At 44.3% G+C, this 15,530-nt stretch overlaps 1 protein-coding gene across 1 annotated transcript; it reads right to left on the bottom strand.

The window, feature by feature from the left end:
- Positions 1 to 3,783: 3,783 nt before the first annotated feature.
- Positions 3,784 to 9,599, bottom strand: LOC311342799 (secretory carrier-associated membrane protein 1-like). Its single transcript, XM_084467625.1, has 10 exons — positions 9,445 to 9,599; positions 8,597 to 8,677; positions 8,175 to 8,285; positions 7,806 to 7,817; positions 7,090 to 7,201; positions 6,709 to 6,837; positions 6,046 to 6,205; positions 5,395 to 5,496; positions 4,965 to 5,082; positions 3,784 to 4,225 (listed from the first exon to the last, which is right to left on the bottom strand). The coding sequence occupies exons 1-10, from the start codon at positions 9,499 to 9,501 to the stop codon at positions 4,064 to 4,066; spliced, it is 1,044 nt and encodes a 347-aa protein (XP_084323751.1). The 5' UTR covers positions 9,502 to 9,599; the 3' UTR covers positions 3,784 to 4,063.
- Between the last annotated feature and the right edge of the window lie 5,931 nt (positions 9,600 to 15,530).

Below are 15,530 nucleotides of genomic sequence, written 5' to 3'. Positions count from 1 at the left end.
GTTTCAATGTATGTCTGTGCCTGCGTGGGTGAGATTGTAAATATGTGTGTGTGTGTGTGTGTGTGTGTGTGTGTGTTTGTAAATAGATATGTGCGTATGTGTGTGTGTGTGTGTGTGTGTGTGTGTGTGTGTGTCTGTGTGTCTACCTGCATCCAGCCCCTAACAAGGGTGAATTTTTCCATCTTTGCCAGATGTTTTGACTCTGAAGGCGCAATGGGGCGCTAAACTATTCCGTATCAACCTAAGATATAGAGATTGCAAGGGGGTTGTTCACTTCAAAAGACCTGAGTTTCGCGAGTTATTTAGTGAGCCTCGCTGCAGCCCCATAACTTTAATAGGTGGTGAAGTGTGTATGGAAGAAGACCAGACCCTCACCATGGGTTACACTGTGGCAAGCATTCCCGGATCACAGGGGTTCTTAAACTGTTTCATCCCGGGACCCACAAGTCAATTTCAGCGTATTCCTGGGACCCAACCACTGCACCCTCGGAAAACTCCTTCCTTTCATTTGAGATAAGGATCACAGATCCTGGTGCTTTCTGAGTTTTCTGTGCAAGGTCAGGGCGCGGCCCACCTCAAACTGGATCGCAACCCATTGTTTAAGGAACGCTGCTGTATCTTCTTATTTCATTGATTGTTGAACGTTGCCGTCGGTGGTCATGTGATGATCTTCCTCTGTGTTGTCATGCTAAACATGTTATCTTCATTCCTGTAATTTACATTGGAGCTCCATAATTGCTTTCATTCTTTTTGATCTCTTGACGTGTGAAATCACATAAGATGCAGTGTGTCTCTTTGACTGGACACAGTGCTCCATGGAATAGAAACAAAGATCATTTAGTCAGTGATTACGGTCAACGGGACTTTTGTTATATTAACAAAATTCCTCCATAGCACATGGTATGAACATGCTTGAAACGTTCCACTACTGTGGAAGGTTTCGATTTTTCATGGGAAAGGAATCCACTCTGTATTCTGTACTTTAAATAAATAAACGTTGCTTTGAAAAAAAGTATGCGCCTTTGATGAATCTCCACTTCCACGGTTTTAAATCAAGAGAACTGCATGCTTTACCAGAGACACTGGCTTTACCTCTTAAAAGGAGAGGAAGAGGAGGCGTGTTTATTACGTAACGTAAATATATCGGAAAACACTGACACCTCGTGGAGTCAACTGGTAACACATAGCTCTAGTATTTTAATAAGAACCCCAGCTTTCTTTCAAATTTTATTTCATGTTAATACCATAAATATAGAAAACTTAAAACTATTCCACATGCAACAAAGGCGAGACGAGTGCATCAATTTTTCATCTTTGTACATAAGACCGATCGATGATGGGAAACAAATGTTTCAACTTTACAAAATATACACAAGTGTCCCGTTTCAATCATTTTAGCCATCAGTCAGTGAAAGAGCCGTGCTCAGTCGTGAACGTCTCCAGTTTTTCCTTGTTCAAAACTCTGAATCTTCCTTTCCAGTGGTAAACTTAAGTATTTGTAGTCAACATCAGTTTTGGAGAATAAAATATATTAACAAAATAAAAACGACATGGACATTTGGTAGGTCTCTCACAGCATTTTAGGACGCAGCACATTTTCTTTTAGTGAAGGAAAAACAGCTTGTATTAAAAGACTTTTTTATACAAGCCATCCAGATAAACACGTTTACTCACATCCTCGTGGTCAAGTAATGGAACACTGCTAGTAAGCTATGACGTCAATAATACATAACATAACACATTTAAATAAAAACACACACACACATGGAATTTAAATAAATTACATCCGAAATAAAAAAAATAAAAACAAAGCAATGCTTAAACCAGGGCGATTTCACATACATACTGCATAAAGACAATGCACAATGACACTTTTTCAGGAAATACTCCAAAGCAAGATATAGTGCCGATAGCCATTTTCCGATTTGTGACAGCTTCTTGATCTTTGACTTGGCTAAGCCAACACTCACTTGCTCGCTATAATATATTGTTTGATTTATACATAAATAATAACAGCTGTATCATCCATCAGCCATTTTCCATGCACAACTTCAAACACTCACCGCCACATTAGCTGAAGCGCTGTACAAATGCAATCCTCATGACCGTTTTTTCCAGAGACACTAGCAGTAGTCTTATACAGTGGTCCTGTACAATGAAATGTACCTCGGTAGTGGTTTGTGTTATGTCACATGTACTGTCAATCGTTCATAAACTTTATTTAAATTTGGCTGTCAAACAGACCAGAACACATAGGGGGGAGGGAAATGCTCCTTTGTGTTCAAATGCTTTTTTCCACATGTTTGCTTTTCCGACAAAAGGATCTTGTTTACATGATAATCTCGCTTGAAGATGTGTACTGTCAAGCGGTCCAGAGATGTGACCATTCCTTCAACAGAAGATAAACAGTATAAGCCACAAACTATTACAACCAAAGTCAGGATTCATGGCAGCAGCAAATTCTAACCAATGGCGTTGCGCTCCACAAATCAAAACAAAAAGAAAGCTAGAAAGAGGGACACACTCGAGAAAGGGCTAAATAGTTTCCTATTTTAACATCACAGAGCAAAAAACACAACATAGACCTAACCTAGCAGCAAGTTAGCTAAACGCAATGACCTCCGACTTCACGTTGTGTGGAAAAGAAGGGAACTAAACGATCAGCTAGTAGCCTGAAAGACTTGACGTTTTAGTTTATCTTAAAATGGGGCAAAACCAATTGATGTCGTCAACTTTAATTTGCTAACCATGCGTTTGTCATCATCGTGCCTTTAAGCAAACCGGCCCATTTGATCATTCCCAGGATTAAACTGAAGGTGAAAAGGCTACTGCTAATTTTACAGTAACAATGCAGATACTGAATATCGGTATTGGTTTCGGAGCAGTGACTTTTGTCCGAATTTCCTAGAGTGTTGCAGAAACACTCGAAACACAAGATAAACATTATCTTTAACATCACAACGATCAACTGGATACTCATAAAACTCAGTCAGTTCCACCATTTCCTCTTTTAAAAAAAAGCCAAATACACGTCCACGCGCAGGCTCACCCACGCGCACACACACACACGCACGCACACACACACACACACACATAGTACGTGAGCAAGACAAAACAAACAAACACTGTCAGATTACCCCGTCTCCATTGGTCCGTTGAAGAAGCCCGGGACGTTACCATGACCATGACAACGAAACACGCACACACACACACACACACACACACACACACACACACACACACACGTTTACGTCGGCTGCTCGTACATCTTAGAGGTGGACTCCACCGTGCGAGTACAGTAGAGTCAAACGCTTACAAAATCCATGCACAGTCAGGAGAAGCAGAGGTTTCCCAGAGCGGATGATAAGGAGTAAGTCAGCATTCATCCCAGACACCATGGGAGAAGGGAGAGGGGAGAGAGGAGGGGAGGGGAGAGGGGAGAGGGGAGAGGGAGAGAGGAGAGGGAAGAGGGGAGAGAGGAGAGGGGAGAGGGGAGAGGGGAGAGGGGAGAGGGGAGAGGAGAGGGGAGAGAGGAGAGAGAGGAGAGGGGAGAGAGGAGAGGGGAGAGGGGAGAGGGGAGAGGGGAGAGAGAGGAGAGAGGAGAGGGGAGAGGGGAGAGGGGAGAGAGGAGAGGGGAGAGGGGAGAGGGGAGAGAGGAGAGGGGAGAGAGGAGAGAGGAGAGAGGAGAGGGGAGAGAGGAGAGAGGAGAGAGAGGAGAGGGGAGAGGGGAGAGAGGAGAGGGGAGAGGGGAGAGGGGAGAAAGAGGAGAGAGGAGAGGGGAGTGCTAATTGGTTCTAGGTGAAGGTGGACCGCCCTGGCTCTGAACTCTTGATTTGACACGGGAGAAACTGGTTTAGCTCACTAGCTTGGCTAGGGGTAGTTTGTGGCAAGGACTTTTCTCTTCAGCATAAGAGCAACAGTTTGGATGTTCTGGACATATACGGGACCAGGGTTGTGCATCTTCAGCTTTAAAGAGTGTATTTGCATGTGTGTGTGTGTGTGTGTGTGCACATGTGTTAGTTATAGTGCGTGTGCGGTTGTGTACATGTGTTAGTGTTAGTGTTTAAGGAGTGGCTTTGAAGGCACCGCGGGCAGCGTTGGACGCGGCGTTGGCGGCAGCGTTGGCAGCAGCGGTCTGGACGGTTTTGTTTGACATGACCCCGGTGGCGAACTCCTGCTGGGCTTTCTCGAAACTGGCGCCGGTGGTGCGGTACAACGCATGCACCTGCAGGGGGAGACAGAGACACGGGTCGAGAGGGTTGAAATGTGTGGTTTTACGTATTGTCATCACCTATACTGTTAGTAATATACCACATGAATATCTTATATTGAAAATGTATTTTAATTGAATAACGCAGTTACTGAAGTTCCTACTTCGATTCATATTCATAGATTTGATCAGACCTATCGGTCTAGACTTAAACTAGCCATCAGAAAATCTGTCATTAGTGAAAAAGAGCTATTTGTTATTTATTTGCAACAAATATCTGCATGCACCATCAACAGTCAGACGGTGCACACTGCTTGACAATGTTGACAATAGAACGAAAAATCGAAATGAGAAAAGTTGAAATCCCACCTACAATATTGAACTCAATACTGTAGTAGGGCTGAGAATTTCATGAGATATCAAAATCTTGATTTTGATTCTTCCGAGTCACAATTCGATAAAAAATGTATCGATTCATGTGGAGAATTATGAAGTAGTGTGTCTAAGAGTATATCATTTTGATATTTTAAAAGTTTTGCAACGGATTGCAACCATGCAAACACTAACACACAAAGGCAAACCTAAGGCAATAAAAAAAAGAAAGACGATGTTTGGAAGTCGAAATCGAATCTGAAGACAAGAAATGCGATTCCTACGTGACTCCATTTTCCCCACCCCGACCCTACTCAATAGCTAGCTCACCCGGAGACAGAGCAGGGATTCCGATGGGGGTGAACTAAAGAGTGTGTGTTACCTTCTTGAACATGATGAGGGAGCCCACTGACAGGGCGGTGAACAGAGCGGCGATGAGCAGCATGATGACGCCCACTGGGACATTGGTGTTCAGACCAGTCAGAGCCGCTATCCAGCCACTGGGAAGACACACATGCAAACACACACAAGACACACGCACACACACATATACACACACACACACACACACACACACACACACACACAAGTGTAAATGCAATGACACAGCGCGTGTGTGATGCATCCAGGATAAGACCAAAGCAATCGCGACTGTGCTGTACTAAATAAAAAATAAATTCTGATGAAAAAACGTCCACAGCACAGTGTGAGTGGGATAAATAGGATCGCTTGGCAGTCCGTGGGACCTTAACGGTCAGCTGGGTTCACCACCAAAATACACGGGACGATCATTAGCACGCCAACAAACTCACCATGTTCCCCAGCTTCGGATGCCAATAGACTGTAGCACGTGAACGCCAAACTGACAGATGTACACAAAGAAGAAGACGAAGAAGCGGAAGGAACTGTCACTCCTGAGGAGAAAAGGAGGAAGGCGGGCTACTTTAAGAGTGGGAACAGAGTACACAAGCAGCTACCAGCTCACTGAACACTTATTACTCAAGAATACCAATGTATCAATTAACCTTAGCCTGTCAACGTTTATTTTGATTCTTGTATTTAAAAAAGAAATTGCCTTTAGCATAAGCTTATGTCTTTTTTGGAATTTATCCGTTCTGTTTCAGGGATAGCAATATCATATTAACTACAATCTTAAACGTGTTTACATTCATGTTTTAAATGATTGTGTTCTATTTTATTTTTATGCAAAGTTTATACATGTGATTCCTGCCTAGTAAAGCCTTTGTATTTGCAGGTTGCTACATAAATGAACCTGCCTCGCCTCAAGCAAAAACAAAAGGATATCCTGTAGGTCCTTGAACCTACAGGATTCAAGGTAGGTCCTTGAAATCCAATAACAAACACCACACTTCCACCAACAATCAGCCTTTGTTCCAAACGTAGTCAGCTGTGAATGCTAGCAGACATTACTGGTGGTGTTGGGGGGGGGGGGCTCCACTTGCCTGAACGCCCCATAGAGCGGTCTGTACCAGCAGACGAAGGAGCAGGGAGTGAAGAGCAGGAACCACAGCATGGCCAGGCCAAAGTCCACGCCGCGCGACGCGTCCACGAAGAACCAGAAAAGACAGCCAAACATGTTCACAAACAGCGTCCCTGCGTGGACTGTGTGGAAAACAACGACACGTTATTATTAATAATCATACCTTTATTTGACACAGCGCATTTCTCACACTCAAGGCCGCTTTACAGATTCACGAGAACCACGTTTTATTAAGGTGTCATGCACTGCTGTTCCTTTGAGGATTATGGACTGAATAATGTTTTGTAGGAAGAAGAAAAAACACTCGACAAGTGTGAAAACACTTTGACGATATTGAATCCATCACAATGACAAATTCCATCACTTGTTTGGTGGGGGTCTAGGTAGTTGGATTTCAGTAATGTTTTACCCTTTAAGATGCATGGCAGAACAACTTCTACCGGGAATATATATGGCTTTCAATGAATTCTTATAGATTGCTATAAAGACATCCACAAGCGCACATTGTCTTGTATACATGACAAAACTGAACCCACCTTACGCATGGTTAAACGTGTGCTATTGTACACTCAGTTTGTAAGGCTGGTCCCCTGAAGAGAGGGGAGGACGGGCTGCATGTACTCACACATCCAGAGGTTGTACATGATTTTGACCGTCTTCTGGAACTCTACAGGGATGTCCACGGCGATGTCATGGTAGAAACATGGCCCGACCGGGAACTTCTCAGGCAACGGTGGCCAGTTGTTCTTACGTCCTGATGGACCCACACGCACACGCACACGCACACACACACACACACACACACACACATTAAGACACCCAATGTATTTGTGTTCACACAGGTGGCGTTTTAGATAAAAGCTCTACTTCTGTGCCCATGCCAACTTCACCAAACAAAAGACAACCCTAACTCTGCTATCTTATGTTTCCCAATCTCATGCTGTAACACTGTGATGTTTGAGGCACTACTGTAGTGCACGATGTCACCGATGTCAGACCCACTCACCTCCCACCCCACCGTGGGACTGGAGCTCCCTCTCCCGGCGATCGAGCTCTGCTGCCTTCTTCTCCAGCTCCTCCTGTCTCCTCAGCAGCTCTGCCTGGGCCCAGACCTGGTCCTAGTTTACACACATCCACCCAACACACAAACATGATATTACGTTTGAACGTTTTGGATCTTCGGTCGTTTCTGAGAAGGAAAAACTTCAAACTTCACAACTGTCATAGTAAAACATATTTTTGTTTAAATATGAATTTCTTTAGGTTGTTCTTTTCTAGGTACTAAAATATGGTGGAAGCGCTGTACAAAATATATCTAAGATTAGAGTTAGGCATTGGGTTAGCTTGTGTTGAAATATTTATGAAATGCACCAAATGGCTCAGGCAATTAGAAGGTTTTGCTCATCTGGCCCAAACTGAGATGGGCTTGTGGGACTTGTGATTATGAAAGAGGGAAAGACAGAAAGTAAAATAAATCCCACATCACAACAATTTGTGGTATAGAATGCCAACCGTTCAGCCTCAACCACACACAGCACACATCCAATGATTAGACTACAGTTTAAAGTTTCTATCGTGGTAAGGGACCAAGCAGTGATCTGTTGTAGGGTTGTAGTCTCAGGTTGTAGGGAGTTATGGGATGGATCACTGCACTACAAGGGGTTACGTCAGATGGACTGGGCAGGGGGGCGGGTGGGGGCTACATGATTCACAGTAGCCTACCTGATTGCGCAGCTGAGGTTGAACAAGTGTGTGAAAGGAGAGGGGAAAGATAAGTGAACAATATGATAACATGCATATGTATCTATTGAGTGGAGGGTTACGGGGCATAGTGAGTACTGCAGGATAAGTCCAGTGTTTCTGGTTCAGTAAATCGAGGCAAAACTGTATGAGCGGAACGATTAATGGAGAACGATAAGAAGGGCAAGGGTGTGATGAGTCTTTTTGTGTTTGTAGGCTATGTGTATGTTTCAGTGCATGTGTGTGAGAGAGCGACAGAGAGCGAGGGAGCAAGAGAAAGTGTGTGTATGTGTAGCACCTGCGTGCCTGCGTGCGTGTGCGTGTGTGCGTGCGCATGTGTGTGTGCAGTACCTGGGTCTGGTGCTGTGAGTAGGCTGGGGGCTCCTCGGTGGGCTTCATGATAGCCGGCTGGGTGTTCTGGGCGGGGGCCGGGGGGGCGCTGGGAGCACTTCCTGGAGCTGCCTACAAAACAATAACAAAGCACACAAACAGACAGACACACACACACACACACACACACACACACACACACACACTATAAGTATTTATATAACGATGAAGGACAGTGGCTGAATATAACTAAAGTAGGCCAAAGTAATATGTTTTCAGAGGGGTCCTCTGTGACTGAGAGGAAAGAGAGAGAACAGAGCGGGAGAGCGTAAAACTAGGTCAATGAGCTCATCTGTTAAATCTTCAAGCAGTATCTACATCCGTTAAATCATTCGCTGTGAAGAAAAATGGAGAGACTAGAGTGAGCAGCTGGTGAGACTGACCGTTCTGCCATCCGTGAAGGGGTTATATTCCTCTAGGCCACCAGGTGGGGCAGAGCGGGTCACCTGTGTCACGGAGGGATCCTACAAGGTAGCAAGGACCAAATGGCAATTAAGGTGGGAGGGGCTTGAACACACGTTCAATTAACTACAAGCCAGTCACAACTGAGAAAGATGCTGGGAACGAGGTCATGGCAAGCACGCGGCGCTCCATATCAGGAATCTACTTGGTTCAACATAATCGGTAATTGATCATTCCCTAGATAAACTGGAATCCGAGTCGAAAGAGCTACAGCAGGCCAAAGCCACAACATGTGTCGGTAGATCAGATCAGCTCAGCATTTTAAAGTGGCAGCAATAGCGAGTCACTTCGAGATACAGGACATTTAATTCACGCCCGACTCTCAACATAAGAAAACATTGACGTGTCTGCATAACATGAACATTTATTTGACGCCTTTTAGGCCTCGTGATCATTCATACGAGTAAGTGAGAGAGTCAGATAATGACATCATTATGCATGGTGGTACACTGTGAAGATAACATGCATAACGTATGTATGAGCTGTCTGCATCTTGGCTTTACTGGGGGGAATATGATTTGTTAAATCTCCACTCACTCGCTACCACAACAAATGTAATTGAGGCGAAGCTTCAAGCTAGCCAGCTATTGTATGCATTCGTGTAATAATATCCCATTGACTGACTTCATCAAGGCTTTTGTCAGCGGCTGAATGTGTCCTCATAATAAGACAGTAGCCAGCGTAAGAAAGCACCAGCGATGATGAGCCCTGGAGCTGTGGGCTCCTCTACAACATGAGGGGGCTGGCCTAGCGGATGCTAGCTGCATACCTGGAAGGGGTTGCTGAAGTCTGGATCTGCGAAAGGGTTGCTGTCAAAATCAGACATTGTGTAGCCTTCAGGTATCGCTCGGCTGAGAAGACGATTTCCCCTAATGATCCAGGGAGGGTTCGATCCCTTTGATGGGCCTCACTGTATCCTGCACGTCTCTGCGCCTCCACCACCAGAAGACCCCCCTCGCTCAACTTGTTAGCAGTAGCGGCTAGCACAAAGATGGCAGGGAGAGATGCAACCTAACTTTACATGACGTGCGCTACGTCATCGTTTCAGCAGCAGCAGCAGCAGGACCAGACCAGGCAGACGCATCTTTCTGATGATGATGGTGATGATGATGATGATGACGATGATGATGATCTACATAAAGAGGTCGGTGACTGTAATTTATCGCTTTTAAAAAAATAAATAAAAAAGACACATTTAAGAAAGCTTTTGATTGAAATATCATTGATTAATTGTGTTTTTGTTTTTTCACGTTCGTATTGTTTGACTTAGAACACTCCATCAATCTTAATGTGAGCCAATGTTGTGAGTAATTATCTAACGTCTATCATTAAACCCTTGTATCACATCTCAAACCATTCCTCTAGCATCGTTGGAAGTTATTTTACCAGAGTCTGTACATTTATTTGTAGGCCGTCACCCCAAATTCTGTTGTAAGATATATTTGTTTATAACATGTTGCACACTATAATATATGTACAATATCTGTGTGATAATACAGATGGAGAGTGGCAGATTATTCAGTAGTGGCTTAAGTTGCCCACGTGGGGGTGCTACAATCAAAGAGGTCGCGTGAAATCTTTCCTCATTTGGTACCAATTTTTCATCCAAACGAAGGGTGACCATGTGAAGAACGTCAGATCAATTGACAGCCTGTAAATGTAATTTAAACATTTAAGCACCATTTACTCGGATTAAATTTAAATTTCATAAAAATGACATTAAGTGGAAATCTTGCACTCTGGGGTGAAATGTGAAACTACCAAAATCGCGTTTACTCTTTAAGACCATTGTTTTGAGAAGGACTTCTTCGATTTTTGGTAAGGTAGGCCTGTCAATTTATACTAAGGCCGCAACTGGTGAAGTTAATTTAAAAGGCAGCCAACACCAAGTGCACACCAAGGCAAAGGTTCATCATTAGTGTAGACACAGTAACACAAGTGATAAACCTGAGATAAACATAAACCCTGAATTCATTATAATCCAGTGACTTTCTAACAGCCCCCCAATTCTACTCCTCCACACACACACACACACACACACACACACACACACACACACACACACACACACACACACACACACACACACACACACACACACACACACACACACACACAAACAAAAAAACGAGCATCGGTTCCTTCCATAATCTGCTATTAATGGACCCAATCACAGCCTCTATGAATAATCAATGGCCAGCGGACTGCAACCGCATCGCCGAGACCTTGAGTGAATCAGAATTTTCCTAATAAGACACGCACACACCTTGAGGCCCTAATAAGATCTAATACGCTGTGGCTGGAGAACATGTCACATGGGCTGTTGGCTGCTGAATGTTAAAGACAAACATGGCGTGTGTGTGTGTGTGTGTGTGTGTGTGTGTGTGTGTGTGTGTGTGTGTGTGTGTGTGTGTGTGTGTGTGTGTGTGTGTGTGTGTGTGTGTGTGTGTGTGCGCATGCATGCATGCATGTCACTTTGTAGTGTCTATACAATATTCACGTTGGCCTATAAGTCTGCATGGATGTAATGTGTGTGTGCGTTGGCCGGTATGTTTATATACGTGCATGTATGTTTGTTTGTGTGTGTGATTGTGTGTGTGTGTGCGTGTGCGTGTGTGTGTATGTGTGTGTGTGGGTATGTATGTAACATGTGTTTGGTTTATGTTTAGTGATGTGTGTGTATGTGTGTGTGTCCACTGATGTTTCTGTATGTCATGTGTGTGTATGTGAGGCCAGAGGGGTACCCTAACTCGCATGGTCTTCTCTCCGGACATGGCGATAGCACCGGCCTCCACCACGGACAACTGTGTGGAAACAAGTGATTGGGCTAATAGATGCTACATTAGCCTCCTAACCAGCTGGTCATGGCTGTTTAGAAATGTTCATTAGGTCGCCAAGCGAATTAGAAAGGTGCAATAGTTGACTCCGGGAAAAGACAGAGAGAATAAACGACTGTGCTTGCAGACAGAGAGACAGACAGACAGACAGACAGACAGCCATTTAAAAGAGATTGAGAGCCCTTCCACAGCCAACGTGAAGAACTAGTGTTAAAAGCCAGTGATGCAATTATATTCATTTGGCCTTGAATAAACTTGTGTTGCTAATTGGGCCCCATAAAGGTCTATGAATGTTATTTCAGGGCGCTAAAAGGTTGGATAAACAGAGGCTGATATTATGGGTTGTTAATGCCGCAACATCTGGTGCCATTCTGACAGCGGCCTAAATGGACTGTAGAAATAATGCGCTCATAATGGAGCCTGGCCACCCAAAATGATGGGCCGGCATGTCCAGCAAAGTGATGCTTGAAATTGTAAAAAATAAAAAGGGAAGAACATTATATAAATATGCTCATAAAGGTATATAATGTATATGCTATTCATGGGCCGGTCGCCTTGCCTGCTGTTGATCATTGTTGTGGAAAGATTGCCCCTGAACGCTATCAACATAAATAAATTGGCCTTCAACATTAGTGCTACTTTTTCCCCGTAATGACATATACAATACAATGTCATTCCAATGCCATGGGCTGAGATATAAAGAAGTCTATGTGATAGGTGAGTGTGTGTTAGTGTGTGTGTGTGTGTGTGTGTGTGTGTGTGTGTGTGTGTGTGTGTGTTTGTGATTGCCTCGACTAGTCAGAGCGCATTATACACCACACAGGGAAACAACCCACTGTCGCAGGAAAAGCGATTGATTCTCCATTTCCATATTAATGAGCAGATTTGTTAAGAGGCTGCAGGAGAGGAGAGAAAATAACAGGGTCTTCATAGGGCACGACATTTATAAATAAAGCTGATGCAGAGAAAAATGGAAATTAAACCTTTTAGTTTAATAAATTTGAGGCGTCCGCGGCAAAGCGAGCGATTTGCATTTCCATTTGTGGCCAAATAATGAGTGTGTAGCTCCACTGTGATGAGGCTGGTGAGGCTGCTGTTGGCTCTCAAACAGCCAGGCAATCACCCTGCCAGGCGACACCCCCGTCCATGTCATTACCCCAGTCCCGTTACTGCTGGGGCTCTGCGCTCCAGCCCTATTCCCAACGCCAGACATTCATTTACGCGCTGTTTTTTTTTTTTCGTTAGTTATATATATTTTTCTATTTTGAGAGGTGTGTGTATATATTGCGGCATGAGGCAAGGTGTGTTTATTTTTTGTACGTTTTTTTGCTACTTCTGTGCTCTGCTCGGCACGTACTCCTTTGGTTTCCGATGCATTCAAAGTGCATGCATGTGTACGCTTTTTGTTAAAGTCTTGTTTCTGTTCGTCCGACTCAGTTTGAAAAGCTGGGAAGACTCTCTCTCTCTCCAAGACGTTTGAGCTTGATTTACCCCCCTCTGCCTGTGTCTCCCTGTCTGTCTGTCTGTCTGTCTGTCTGTCGTTCTGACACACACACACACACACACACACACACACAAACACAAACATGTGCGGAGACGCACAGGCAAATAAAAAATGAATAGAAAACATGTGCGGACACACACACACACACACACACACACACGCACACGCACACGCGCACGCACGCACGCGCAAGGCATCACTGATTGAATTTATTGGGGAATAGATGTTGACTAGAGCACTCCAAGCAGCGAGATTGTTGTTGTTCCCAGATTGACAGACAGACTCAGAGCTGCTGATTGAAAGTGCCTTTTAGCTTGCTCTCACTGTATGTCTGATTTGACCAAATGGAAGGGGAGTTCAGTCTTTTTTCCCAAGATACAGACATACGGCCCTCTGTTTGTCTATGCCTGTGTTTCTATGTATTTATAGTCGTGTGTAGGTGTGTTTTTTTTTTTTGTATTTAAGAGTGTAGTTGTTTTAGATGTGTATGCATTTCTGAGCGGGATTTTGTATATGTGTGTGTGTATATGTGCGCCCGCGTGTGTGCACGTGTATGCGTGTGCACATGCACGTGCGCACACGTTTGTGTGCGCGCCCGTGTGTATGCGCTCGGTACTAAGTGTGCACCGCAGGACACAATAATCTAGTGGATGCTCTTCTATACGCTGCATAAAAAGCACCCCTTTCAGGTATTAATTGAATAATGCAAGCTCTCCCAGCCCCCCCTCCCCCCGTCCCCGCCCCCCCCCCTCCACACCCTCACCTCCCGCAGCCTTCAAGTGGGCCACTTTCTGAAGGCCCCCGCTTCCCCCCCCCCCCCCGGCCGTGAAGTGACTAGATTTATCTTTGTTGTTCCAGCCTAGGGATGCCATTTGTTCCAAATGTTTGACACAAACATGCAGAGAGGCCGGGCCGGTGCGCTCGTAAAATAAGCCACTACATTGTTGCTTTACAGCCCAAAGGGGTCCAGTCAGGGCGCATCGCTGCCTATCAAATAATGTGAATCTCTTTCTGAACCAATGGCGTGTTAAAGGGCTTTTTTCTAGCCAATGAGGTGATGAAAAGGAGCTATTGCTGCCATAAAGAAAGAAAGAAGTGAGGTCGGAGATGAAAATGGAAGAGACCGCCGATCGGGAAGAAACGATTAAAAAAGAGGAATTTAAGACGATTTTGAATGTAACACTTACTTAAATTATGGAGAAGGTTCTTAGCCCAGTGGTTAAATTTGTAACCTTTCATTAGGTGTCATGTCTGTCCTAAAGCTATAGAGGCACCTTAATTCCAAGATAAAGTCTATAGACGCCTGAAGTTTAAGTTGATTTCTACCCTAGTTCACTTCTGCCTCTGAGAAGGGATTATATGTCTGCATCAAACAAATAACAACACAGCATCAGCTACTGTAAACATTTGATTTGGCTTTTAATTGACGACAAAGTAAATTGGAAATTATAGCAAGGACTGGAAATGCTGCAACCAAAGCATGTGATAATAGCAAATAGCCAAATTGATAACACCTTCCATGTCATTCAATTGATAGCCAGTCAAAGGCAAGTTAATTGGAGCACAAATGTCATTGAGGCTATTAGGCTTTATTGTATGTGTTAGATGGTTAAAGAACTGTGTGTGCATGTTTGTGCACACTCACGTGTGATTGTGCGTGCATCGTGTGTGTGTGTGTGTGTGTATGTGTGATTGTGTTTTGAATGTCGCTGTGTGCACATGGTTCGATCTGCTGATTTAGCAGCTCTCTAATGTTCAGCAGGGTAATGCATGCCTCACCCTCCGCCATCAGTTTATATTATCCCAGTGAATATGTTTGTCTAAGGATATCAATAATCATAAAAAAGTCCATGCCTCTTTCACCTCTCTCTCTCTCTCTCTCTCTCTCTCTCTCTCTCTCTCTCTCTCTCTCTCTCTCTCTCTCTCTCTCTCTCTCTCTCTCTCTCATATGTGCAGTTTGCCCATATTGGCCAAATATCACTCAACACGTATATAAAGTAAATGTTAGCATGGCCAATTTGAGTAAAGTTGTACAAGCGCACACACACACAGACTAACGCCCACAATCACATGCACGTGTACACACACTCACAGACGCAAACACACACGCACACACACACACACACACACACACACACACACACACACACACACACACACACACACACACACACACACACACACACAAACTATGGGGTGGTTTATGCCTTGACTGAGTGTGTGCCCTCCTATTACAGACAGTAATTACCGCCAGTCACCCTTTGTGTCCATAACAAGCCAGCATAATGCCCTAATCAGGCCTGGATTAATCCAACCCTCTCCCTAATCACTCTAAAAGTGATTTATATTGTTTTTCCTGTTCGGAACAAATGAAATCTGTAGCCTAAATTAATACTGGCTTTTCATCACTGAGAACTTAAAAAGCTAGTAAGCGTCACATTCCTGTCACCGTGGCTGCATCCCGCGCAGATCCACCCAACGCACAAGCGTGCGTGTAGGCACGTGCACACACAC

The sequence above is a fragment of the Micromesistius poutassou genome (genome assembly GCF_964030765.1).
Source record: "Micromesistius poutassou genome assembly, chromosome: 5".
Taxonomy (NCBI): domain Eukaryota; kingdom Metazoa; phylum Chordata; class Actinopteri; order Gadiformes; family Gadidae; genus Micromesistius; species Micromesistius poutassou.
Note: the sequence above shows the minus strand (reverse complement) of the source record. Positions and strands in the feature narration are given on the sequence as shown.